The sequence below is a fragment of the Colletotrichum higginsianum genome, chromosome 10, assembly GCF_001672515.1.
Source record: "Colletotrichum higginsianum IMI 349063 chromosome 10, whole genome shotgun sequence".
In the NCBI taxonomy this organism is placed as follows: domain Eukaryota; kingdom Fungi; phylum Ascomycota; class Sordariomycetes; order Glomerellales; family Glomerellaceae; genus Colletotrichum; species Colletotrichum higginsianum.
The window spans coordinates 1811566-1823959 of NC_030962.1; the positions used below are offsets into that span (position 1 = coordinate 1811566).

Here is a 12394-nt window from a genome sequence, read left to right on the forward strand (position 1 = left end):
GTACCGCCTAGGTAAGGTAAGGCAAGGTACCTAGGTAGGCTGGCTGGCTAGGTTGGAAGGGTTCAGGGCGATCAGTTACACAAGGGACTAGCCGCCCAGAGAAAGATGAGAGCCGAGTTACGCAACGCAAGTGGTAACTTGTACTTGTAACGGGACGGGATGAGCGGGTGAGGACTGAGGAGTGACGGGGAGCAAGCAGCAGAGCAAAGAAGAAACAGCAGTGAGTGACGTGCGTGACGTGAGGACTTGGGCGCGTCTCCGGAGTGTCTCAGTTGCTCGTTAAGGTGAAAGGGAGGGTGACGCCACAAGAGGGCGCTAAGGGGATGTGATGTTGGCGGTGGTGCTATTGCTGGTTGTGGTTCGTTCTAGTGGCCAGTGGTGGTGCAGCGGGTGGATGAGTGGGTGGTTCTTCTTGTTGTTGTTCTTGTTGTCCTCGTTGTTGTTGCTGTTGTTGCTGTTGCTGTTGCTGCTGTTGCTGCTGTTGCTGCTATCCGTACTGGCGTGCCCAAGCTGTCGGGTGTGTGCAATGGGAGGAGGCAGGTCTCGGTGGAGAAGGATGGACGCCGGACTCTGAAAGAAGCTGGATGGATCGAGTCTTGTGAAATAGAGTCTGCGGTCGGCAAGGTCCGTGATGATGGCTGGTCCGTACTCCTTGTCAGTCTGTTCGGATACGGATACTACTAGGTATGGGATACTCTAGAGACCATCTATGAGACGAATGCCCTGGGATCGAGGATGGGCCCTCGTCGTCCCTTATTCTTATTTTTCAAGGGTCTCGCCGACTCAGTGCCCACGAGGGAAGCATGGAGGAGCACACAAGAAAGAGGGAAAAGAGACCAAAGAGGCCACCGGGACTTACAGATTCGGCACCCCGGTTCGGCAAGGCCTTGGGCTGGGCCTGTCCATTCATTCATTCCATGCACATTCCAGCGTCCACATCCCACCGACACCTACACACACCAGCTGAATAGAGTCTGTCCAGCCTACAGCTAGCTTCCAGCTCCCTCCCACCTCGCACGCAGAGGCCGCCCAGATCGAACTGGCGGTTGGGGAATTGAGGATGGGGGGGGGGGGGGGGGGGGGGGGCGCGGCCCAAGGAGAAACAGGGCGCAGGAGTGGTGTGTTCCAGGTTAAGCTATCGGTAGGTTAGCTGGCACACGCGATGGCACACGCGATGGCCGCTGCAGCACTGCCTGCCAATGCGAACGATGACGCAGATGTGCCCAGTCCAACCATGAGTGTGTGCAGCAGTACGATGTAGTGTGTGTACAGAGTGTACGTAGTAGGTACCTACATTGCTGTGTATTGCAGCATGTGTACAGCTTCCTCCTCTCCCCCTCCTCTCTTTCTCCTGTCTGCAGGCTGTTCCTTCCTATTTCTCCCCCCTCTCTCTCTCTCTCCTTCCCACCCTTCCCTGAACCAAGACAGGGGCTAGCCGATTTGAAGGAGGTTGACAAGCGGATCCATAGTGGAGACCTGCTCTCTGAGGACGGCACTGCACGGGCCAGTTAGTGATCCCCCAAAACAGCGATAGACAATCGCTGGCCAGTCAAGTTGGAGTGGGTCATCTGAGAAGCTCATATTGCGTCAGTGATTGGCTGTCAGTTCTGCAACTGGAAACCTCCTTCACGATTCGGCCCTGCCCTTTGAGCGCTGGGTGGCTTTGGCGTCTCTCCTCTTGGCTTTCCCTTCTTTGCTTATTTTTTTCCCTCTTCCCATTAATTTTTATTCTTTCTTTTTTATTTTGAATCGGGGTTGACTCTCGACTCTGGTGAGTATGTCACCGGTCCAGACCTCTCCATCCTCTGTTGTCCAGTAGCTGTATCGATATCCGTATCTGTATCGTCATCCGTATTTGTGTCATTAGGTAGGTACAGTAGCATTTCTGTCTGGTCTGTCAGGTACACACACTCCCAAGGTCGTACACCGACTTCGACTTCACATGGTCAGTTACATCACAATCGCATGTGCTCCGATTTCCCTGCCCTGATTCAAGGCATTCCCTTACTGGAAACATCGTCGTCGCGTCTCCACCAGCCCTGCCACCCGCCGGCAGAGTTGCAGTCGACCCCGGCAGATAAACGACACCTGGTCGGTACAGTATCATTCCAGGTTTATTCACCACTTAAAATCTGGTCTCTGACCCCTCCCGCTGCAGGGCTCGTCGTGGTTGTTGCAATTCGCAGCCCCCCCCCCCATCCTTTTCGCCACTCACTCGACCCTCGACTATGCAGGCTGAGCCATATCCCAGTTCCCATCCGCTTTGCGCTTTTGGACCCAGTACAAGGACAACCTGAACCAACTCTTCTCCTCTTTCCACGGCCTACGGCATCTTGTCCGACCACCACCGGCCACCTATCCTGCCGAAACTTCTTGGTTTGTTGCCGTTCCCATGAGCGCTTTTCTCCGGCCGCAACGGGGGGGACGGAGGAACGGCACCAGCCAGCAATGTCACCAGCAACGGCCAGCCACACGGCACCAACCTTACCGAGTGACATCAACTTGCTTGGCTCAAGTACTGCCCACCTACTCGCTGTTGGAGACGAGCGAGAGACGGAGATTCTTCCACTGACGCAATGCAATCCCTTCTTCGTGTTTGCTACCGATCCCACTAGAGCCAGCAGCACACGCTGCCTCGCGGCTCTTGCGCGTTTCCTTTGAAAACGTCGAAATCATGCCAATCTGTCAATGATGTACGTGTTGGGTCGATCCCGGAAACACAAACGGGCCAGACACCAGCCGGCTGGGCAGCCTTGATGAACGTCATCAAACATGCCCGGCCAGCGACGTCGCTTCACTATGGCGGACCTCGACGCCGCCTCGAGCTCGCCCAAGATCCTATCCATGTGCGTGCCGTGCCTGTGCTTGTCTGGCACACTGGCACCGAGACGGAAAGATGCATGATGGTATCTGTGCGACACCGATCCTGGTACTCTTTTTCGTTTGCGCATTCGACCTTCACGGCCTTAGCGTCGTTTGCCCATGTGCCAAACCTCTTTCGGCCGCCCTGTCAACCCTCATCGGCGCTATTCTGCGAGAAAATCTCACATCTTCCGCACCCACACGTTGGCTGGCTCCCTCCATCCCCACGGTACCATTGATAGATCGCCTTCTCTTGGACCCCTGCTTGGCTGACGAGGGAAATTGGCCAGCCGTGCTCTGACTAGACACATACACAGAGAGAGAGAGAGAGAGCCTGCCTGACCCATTGACAAAGCCGTCCGCCTGGGCCTACGCTGCCAGTGGTGTGGTCGACTCACACGCTGCCACCATGCAGTATTCTATCCGTACGACAATCGACGTGGTCACCACTCACAATCGCACCGTCGGCGCCTTTGCCTTTTCCCCCTTCTTTTCTTTTTCCCTCCGTTTTCCCCCCCAAATGTCTCCTCGCGCCAGCATGCTCCTGAGTCCTGACGCGCGCCGGTCGGGAATGCAAACCGCGCCCGCGCCCCGCGAACAGGAACCCAAAGCACGACGGCTTCACCTGCCAGAGCGCACTAGCTGCCCGATCGGTGCCAAATGCAATCTTCGGCGGCATCTGCTCTGCACTCCTCTTCCCTGTCCAGCTGGACCTGCTGCACCTCTTGCAGATTCCTCGTCGTGTGTGCTCCTCCCAAGTGCTCGCTTCTCAGCTGAAGAGGTCGCGTTTCGGCCGGCCCAGACCCCCGCCATACCGCTCTCGAACCCTTGACTCCCCTTCATCAAATATCCCGGACGGCTTCGCCTCAATTCCGGACCTCTCCGTTGAGAAATGAGATAACGCGGACCCTAGCCGCCGTTCTAAACTCTTTTTTTTCTCTTTCTTCTTATTCTCGCGACTACACCCGAAACACCACCATCGGCGATGCTGACCCATTGCACTCGCCGGTCAACGTTCGCGGCTTTCCTCCCCCCCTCTCTGCTCCCCCGAGACCGCTAACTGACATCTCCAATGAGGGGGCAGGTAGGTTGGCACTTGGAGAGATTACCACGGGGCCAATCCTCCTCACCCTTGGCTTGGCGGCCGTCGTAAAGGTGCATTCTTCAGACCGACCCGTCGCCTCGCCTTACCTCACCTACCTTGCGCAAGCAGGTATTGGGCATGTGACATCCCTAGAGGTCCCTAGAGGTCCCTAGAGGTCCCTAGAGGGGCGTCGTAAATTCTGCCAAGACATGCGAATGTGGCCACGGAGTTGCTCGTTTGAGCGGCCTGCACAATCTCGCCAATTTGGAAGCTTAGGGCTCTGCTCCACGCCACGCCTTTCTCCCTTTGCATGGGATGAATGGATGAATGGATGGATGGATGGATGGATGGGGCCTGACTCTCGGTCCGACCGGCCAGCTTTAGAGTTGTGCTTTACTCAGGATATTCTCAATCCTCATTGTTGTCTTGTACTCGGACAAAGACAAAGACAGGTGGGAGGGATACTCTCTCTGTCTCTGTAAGAAAGAAGAATGCCGCGCTGGTTGTGCAACATGATCCAGACGCATTGATGGTGCTCCAAATCGAGTCTCGTTGCGTTCCCATGATTTGAGCCTTTTCCAGCCAAGCCCCAGCGGCTACGCCATACCATGCAACGACTCGAATGGGCCAGTACCATTGTTCTCACAAATAGAAAAGCAAGCAAGCAAAGCAAACACGTTTCTTGCTTGTTGTCGTTGCGCGAGCGAGTCTTTGTCCATACTGACGTTGTAGCATCCAACGCTGGAAGCATCGTGGCACCTCCATGATGAGAATGGCGACAACATGCATTCGCCGCATCCCTCAAGACCAACAGCAGCAATAAAACCCAAGCTCCCTCGAATGTGTCTTTCTCTCGCCGGCATCGTGTAGAGCTTGGTTCTCCTCACCCGTATTCATCGGCCTCGCGTTCTCGCTGTTGGCTTTGATCTGTTCCAGAAGCGCTTGATGTCTGTTGTTGTTTTGTGTCACCATGTCTTCCTCACTGGATTCCACGAGTCGAGAGCCTGCTCGAGGCCACGTCGACAACACCCCGTACGCCGGCGCTTATCAATCTCGCTTCACCGCAGAGGTTCTCCATCCGGACGGTAGCCACGGCTCCAACCACCCTTCTGCCGTCGGGCTGGACATCCATCTCCTGCGTCACGTCAACTGCGGCTACCTCTCGACGCACGGGCGTGCGCCGACGCTGCTCGCTCTCAAGCAGCATGCCCAGGCGCTGGCCATTCTCATAGCCAAGCTGGCGCCTACGACCGAGTATGCCGAGGTCAACAACCAGAACAACGCCCGCGGGCGCATCAAGAAGTCCTTCAGGGACAACGAGGCCTTCGACTGGCTCAACGACCTGGGTCACACGTACCAGAACGACGACGAGTGGCATCACAAGCCGCTCAGCGACCTCATGAACCAGCTCCGGCACCAGTCCGATACCCAGGACGTCATTCACCACTGCCCCCTGCAATCATTCGAGGAGGACAGGGGGAAGAGGACGAAGCCACGGCCGTACGCGTCCCACGGCGCCCTGGCGCTCCACGCGAACGAGTGTCTCGAACTGCTGGACCACGAGTACAGTGCCACAGGAGGCCTCATGTCGCTGCTGCCAACCGACGCCGAGACGGACTCGGAGGAGATGGGCGCCGTCCGCAACAGCATCTTGGGGCAATGGCTGCTGTTCAACCAACACCTCGTGGCGCGCATGCACGACCTCGAGCTGGGGTACGCCAACGCTCTCGACGTGACGGCCGGCGAGGCGGCCGTGCCGATGCAGATGGTCTCCAAGATGGGGCCGGACGCCGCGTCGTCCGGGCGCGAGGTCGCGTACCCGCAGGACAAGTGGGTGCTCGCCAACGCGGGCGACGACGTGTTTGACCACCTGCACCGGGTGCTCGACCGGGAGGAGGCGCAGATGGAGTTCAAGAGGGAGATCTGGACGGCCAACGGCACGTACGGCGAGCGCATGTGGAACGAGCAGCGCGGCGGCGACCTCTACGCGCGCGGGCTCGTCTTCTACGACGTCAAGACGCGCTACTACCGGCTGCAGGGAAAGGGCCGCAGCACCATCTTCATCTTGCCGGCGCACGGGGTGCACCCGGCGGTGCAGGAGACGCGCAGGCTCGAGGTGACGCCGACGGTGGTGTCGGTGGTGACGCCCATGTTCCCGGCGCGCGTGTCGGACTGGGAGAGCAAGTACAAGGACAAGCTGGACGAGGCGACGCGGACGGAGATCCAGAACCACCGGCTCGTGACGCTGACGCAGACCATGACGGAGCAGAACGAGACGCTCGCGACGTCGCTGGCCAAGGAGCAGATGACGAACGCGCAGTTCGAGAAGCACTACGGCACGGCCGAGTCGAGGGACGGGCCGCGGCGCCTCGAGAAGGCCGTGGCCACCCTTGAGGCCGACCTGGGGAAGAAGACGGAGGAGCTGCGGGTGCTGAGGACGGAGGTGGCGGAGGGCCTGAGGAAGGTGCCGGCCGTGTATCATGGGCTGTTCCCGGTGCCGCCGGCCGCGGTGGAGGGGACGGGTGGCTCCACGCGGGCACCCAGGGGAGGCCGGTCTGCGGTTGTCGTTGACTGAGGGGGTGAGCGGTAATCTGTGGGTGTGAAAACTTGGTGTTGCTTCGGCTTTTGCTCGCGGTACGCAGTGCCTTTGTGTTAACAGCGAACGGATTGCGGCAGTGTTAGACGATGGGCGCACTAGGGGGACAGACCAACACCCCCCTGCCAGGAACGAGTCGAATGATTCAAACGGTTCGGTTCACATTGTGCTCGACGTTCAACATGTGATTCCAGGTCGTTTCTTGTGGTCACCCAGTCAGTCAGTGATGATGAATGTACAGTTAGTAGTAGTGGTAGTAGTAGCAGTGGTAGTAGTGGCATCCGTAGTTCGACGCTGGTGTCACAAATAATGGATTTGTTCGACGACGGCAAAGTGAGTATCCGTAGTAACTGACCGACTGACCTGACTGACTCTGGGAGGGAGAAGAGAGAGGCATCTGAGCACCGTGAACAAAGAAGAGACCATCAGGGGTACATGCTAGTTTAGTCCCAATCGATACTAGTGGAATATCAACAAGCGAGCGGGTCTTGATAGCCGAAGATCCACCTTCGGTGGGTCGTTGCCCCGGCGACGGAACATTTGTTTGTTCCGCGGCCCCCCCTCCCCCTCCTGATTTCCCCCTTCTCTTCATCTCCAAAACAACAACCAACCTCCCCCAACCCTTGCGACGTGCAGCTCGCAGCTCGCAGCTCGTAGCTTGCCGCTTGCCGCTTGCCGCTAGTCCATCAAGTTCTCAAGACCAAGGACCCAGTGATGGCCATTTGACAGCTGTCCATTGGTCCGTTCCGCCCGTGAGCCTTGCGGCGCAGATGAGAGACATGGAGACCTGGTTCTAGCCTCCCGGCCTAGCCCAGCATCCTCCCTTTGAAGATTGGAAAGTGTGCGGCCTCGACGGGCCTCCGGCGGTACCCTGGCGCCATTCTACACGGCATACTACCGTCATTCATCGTCGAGCTTGGTGTTCCATACCCTCCCAGACTCCCACCGGACCCGCGAACCCCTCCGTTGCCCCCCTGCACATCGAGCCGTTCGGTTTGTTGACATGCCACCTATCCCATCCCATCCCACATCCCACACACACAACCTGCCTGCTTGCGAGCCTGCAGATGCTACATGACTGCTGCTGGTCTCCAACCTTGCAAAGAGATACCCACACGATCCCCCAGCCCCTCGATTTGCCCATCAGATCAATCTATCCATCGTCTGGCCCAGTCCGGGGTCCCTTTCTCCATCCTAACCCAGCTCTCTGGCATCCTCTTTCCCGCATGCCCCGTGCTTTCTTCCCTTCCAGCATATCGCTTTCTCGCGCCAGAGACAAGACATCGCAAAGGCCTGACTAGTCGGCCAGTCCGAGACGGACCCGAGAACGAGAATTTGCTTGTACATCGCATTTTCGCAGCGCATCAACGAAGGCATCGCGAGAACCAGTAGCCCGCGACCACAACCACGAGGAGGAGGAAACAAGACCATGAATTGACCACCGCTCCAGCGGCTGGCGCACTCGATTACACAAACCGACACCCTGGGTGGACGGACCACGCCCGCAAACAAACGACAGGCCTCCACGGACGATCATGGCCGCAACGGCCTCCCGGTGGGCCTCCCGGACAGAGGCACCAGCAGCTACCCGCAAGACCACTATCAAGATCGAGTACAAGACCAAGAACAAGACCAAGACCAAGACCAAGACCACCTCCCTCGCCGCCGTCGCCGCGTCCTCCGCGCTGCTCTTCGCCTCCCCGGTCTCGTCGGCCCGGCAGACGTTCCCCTACGTCCCGACGACCGTCCTGCTCTCCCCTCCCTCGCTACCGGGCTCGCCAGCCAACAGCAGCAGCGCGAATGGCGGCATTGCCTACATCTTCCACCCCCGCGGCGCCGGCCTTGAGCTGCTGTCCGTCAACATCTCTGCGACGGCCTCTGGCGCCGCGAGCCTCCAGACGATATCGACGAGCCTGCCCTTCCTCGAAGGCGCCACTGACACAACGGCGGTTCTCCCCACGATGGCGGACGACGGGTCCATCGTGGTCCAGGCGGGAGACTGCATGTCGGCCGAGGGCTACGACGTCTGGACTTACACGCCGCCGGTGACCGACGGCACGGCCACCACTTCCGATCCATGGCACAAGACGGCGGCGACATTACCGAGCACTGGCGACTCGGACGCCGGGCCGTATGCCCTCGGCGCCGGCATCAGCTTCTCGGCGACCCTCGCACCGACAATGTCAGACCCCGTGCTGTACTCGTACGGCGGCATGTGCCTCGCCCCTACGACGGACGACTCAACCTGGCAGGGCAACGGGACGTACACCAAGTCGATGCTGCGCGTGGCCCCCTCGGGCGCCGGCGGGCAGGATGAGGCGTACACGGCGACGTTCGTCTCTGGCAAGGGCCCCGCATTTCCCGAGGCCGGTTTCTCCTTCACATCGCTGAGCCCCTCGATATCGAACCGATCCGGCGTCGTCACGCAGCAGAACCGCTACGTCCTGCTCGGCGGCCACACGCAGCAGGCATTCATCAACATGAGCTCGGCCGCCATCTGGAACCTGCCCGAGGAGTCGTGGAGCTTCGCGACCGTCGGCGGCCCGCGCGACGTCGGCAGCAGCGAGCTCGCGGTGAAGGACCTTGAGAGGCGCGACGGCGCCGACGATGTCGAGAGCCGGTCGGGCCACACGGCGGTGCTGAACGAGGACGGGACCGCGCTCATCATCTTGGGAGGCTGGGTCGGCAGCGTGTCGCAACCGGCGTCCCCGCAGCTGGCGCTTCTGGAGATGGGCGACACGTACGGCGACTGGACGTGGTCGATTCCCTCGCAGCAACCGGACGATGGCATCTACGGTCACGGCGCCGCGATACTGCCTGGGAACGTGATGATGGTGTATGGAGGATACGAGATTACGGCGACTTCTGGCTCGAAGGCGAGGAAGAGACAGTCCGGCGGGACGGGGCTAAGGTTTCTCAACATGACTTCAATGTCGTGGTCCTCGAGCTATTCGAACCCGGACTACGCCACCCCTTCAAACGGGGCCGGGGCCGGTAATAACGACAACATCAAGAAGATTGGGCTGGGCGTCGGCGTCGGCGTCGGGTTCGCTGCCATCCTCGGCGCTTTCCTTGTCTACTTCTGCTATAAGAGACATCTACGCAAGAAGAAGGAGGCGAGAGATGAGACGGTGCGATCGCTGGCGCAGGATGCGTCGCGTTTCCTGCATCCGGACGACGACATGATGGAGCGCGACGACGGACCCGTATTCCCCTGGACAGGCCACGCCTGGTATACGGGAGGTCCCGACCCCTACGAGACCATCGATCGGTCACTCGGGTACGAATCGTTGAGGTCTGGTCGGAACCCGGGAGGAGGCCAAGGGGGGACCTACCAACCGCCCGGCCTGCTCATCCCGCGTAAGCCGATCCCTCGCGCGGCCAGGGGCGCTTATCAATCACCTGCGAACCTCTCTACGCCAGGCCACATCCACCCGATCTACGAAGCCGACGAGGACGACCCGGAGCACGGCAGCAACGCGCGGGCTTCGCGGCACAGGAACCAGGAACCTTCGACGCCGACAACGCCCGGATACGCCGACCCGTTCATGACACCGACGGGCTCCGTGCCCGTGCTGAACCCGGGGAACCGCAACTCGACGACGCCCAGCCCCGAGGCCTTCCTGAGACGGGACCCGGAGGTGCAAGACTGGCAGTCTGATGTCGACGCCGCCGAGGCGCTTCTCGCGCGCATGCCGTCGCGGCGCAACAGCCGCGTGTCGCCGACGCGCCGTGAGTCGATGCGCTCGGCCCGCTCCATGGCCGACGACGAGCGGACGGCGAGCAACGTCTCCGAGTCGGCCCGGAGCGCCATCAGTGTGCCGACCCGCCAGGCGTCGACGCGGCACACGGCCAGCCCGGGCCCCAACAACCTCAACCTAACAATCGTCACCGGGGCCGACAACCGGCTGGGCACGTCGTCCTCGTCGAGCAGCAGTGGCCACACGTACTCGACCGCCAAGAGCACCTTCAACGCCCTCCAGGCCGAGGGCCCCTCGCTGCTGCTCCAGGGCCGACCGCGGCCCGGAAAAGACCACCGCGCGGAAGGCGACGATGGAGGATACAATGACGATGACGAGGACGGCTACAACTACGCCGCCAACGTGCCCGGTAGCCCCAGCAAGCACAAGCCGCGGCGGTCGCTCGGGTGGCTAGGCAGCCTTCGGAGGGTCTTCAGCAGCGGCGTCAACAACGAGTCGTCTGACTCGGGCCACAGCCACGAGAGCCCGCGACGCCTGTCGCTGGATCAGGTCAGCTCGGACTACGAGCCGCGACTGATCGGGCTGTCAGGGATCGGCGGCGCCGAGCTGCTGCGCCGGAAGCAGGGCCGGCACGACTGGGACGTCGACCAGCGGTCGCTCGACGAGTGGGACATTGAGAAGGCCGTCGAGCAGCGGCTCGTGCAGGTCATGTTCACCGTGCCTAAGGAGCGGCTGCGCGTCGTCAACGCCGAGATCGAGCGGGAGGAGGAGGTCGTCCTCGTCGACCCGGACAAGGACGACATGGACGGGCTGGACGGGCTGGAAGCGGATCTCGAGAAGAGGGCGTTGGTGGAGGAGTACAACAGGGACAAGGGCAAGGGCAGGGCGCTCATCGTGGACGACGACCATGCCGCTGCCGCCGCTGCTGCTGATGCTGCTGGGGGCCAACGAAGACCAGACTCTCCCGGAGACGGGTCGCCCGTTCGTGGGAGGCGGCTCGTCCACCTCCCACCGCCGAGGGATGGCGACACAGGCCACCAGCACCCGTTGCCAAGCCGGGAGGACTCGACGGAGCCGCGGCCGTCGCTGACGCTGCGCACGGCCGAGGTCGTCAGCGTGGCGCGGCCCAAGACGAGGGTGCTCAAGATGGTCGAGAGCTTCGAGTCGCGGAGCAGGGAGGGCAGCCCGTCGCTCGGCTAGAGGCCCGGCGACGCGGATCGCGGCTCCTTGTTCGTGTCGTTCTCCGGCGTGGCGCCCGCCGCGATGGCGGGGGATGAGGAACGAGGACGAGGACGGTGACGACAACACCGGCTCTACGGCCTTTCTACGAGTGATGAGATGGATGATGCCTCCTACGCTCGGATCTGATAACAGGGAAAGGTGTCCTCCGCCCTTGAAGTCGGTGCGTGCAAGGAGGGGAAGGACTACGAAGGAGGCAACTCGTTTTTTTTGTGTACATGGACTTTTGGGAACCGGGCACTCTGGCGCGATAGGGGACATGTTTATCGGGATACTCCAAAGGGGGAGAAATTCGGTAGGGCGGGAGGGCTTGGTTTGCTGTATTTTTATATCTGGCGAATATTGTATCTCTCTTGTCATCTCTGTGCGCGGCGATGCCCCCCCGTCGCATGTTCAAAGGTTACTTTTTCATATTATTTTCTCTTTTGACGATTTACGTTGATGGGATCTTCATGTCTATAGACGGCAAACGTGTGTTGGATGCTGGGACGGGGCATCGAATGCAAGCGAGTTTGCTAGAAATCGAAAGACATTTTTCAAATGCCTTCTATGCCCGGCTATCATGTGCGGCTCTCAGTCCTCCCAGTCCCCATCGAGTCATCAGAGATATGGCGCGATAGCCGGTTTTCTGCAGTGTGTGTGGGAGACACAGTCAGAGAGAAGTCTTTCTGGTGGTTGATGAGCGGATCACCAAACGGAATGAAGCTGCGAGAAGGAGAGATGTGCATGGCTGTGGGTGGCTCTTGCGGCAAGACGGAGATCGTGGGCGTGCGGGAATGGAGGTTGTCTGGAGCAAGCAAGACGGGTCTCGTCAAGTGTGCCTCGGCCGATTGGGATATGTACATAAACAGTGACGAAGCCGGAAGAAAGTTATCCGCCTCTGTGTATATCTTCCTGGGCCGCGAGGTCTAA

The 12394-nt window shown here is 60.0% G+C and overlaps 3 protein-coding genes across 3 annotated transcripts; all 3 read left to right on the forward strand.

The window, feature by feature from the left end:
• Positions 1 to 4916: 4916 nt before the first annotated feature.
• On the forward strand, positions 4917 to 6521 carry CH63R_14037 (uncharacterized protein; the record flags this gene model as incomplete). Its single annotated transcript, XM_018309011.1, has 1 exon — positions 4917 to 6521. The coding sequence occupies one exon, from the start codon at positions 4917 to 4919 to the stop codon at positions 6519 to 6521; it is 1605 nt and encodes a 534-aa protein (XP_018151329.1).
• Positions 6522 to 8077: 1556 nt separating this feature from the next.
• CH63R_14038 (uncharacterized protein) lies at positions 8078 to 11443 on the forward strand (the record flags this gene model as incomplete). The annotated part of the gene is made up of 2 exons (XM_018309012.1): positions 8078 to 10645; positions 10766 to 11443. 2 exons carry the CDS (start codon positions 8078 to 8080, stop codon positions 11441 to 11443), a joined length of 3246 nt encoding a protein of 1081 aa, XP_018151330.1.
• Positions 11444 to 12181: 738 nt separating this feature from the next.
• On the forward strand, positions 12182 to 12394 carry CH63R_14039 (uncharacterized protein; the record flags this gene model as incomplete). Its single annotated transcript, XM_018309013.1, has 1 exon — positions 12182 to 12394. The coding sequence occupies one exon, from the start codon at positions 12182 to 12184 to the stop codon at positions 12392 to 12394; it is 213 nt and encodes a 70-aa protein (XP_018151331.1).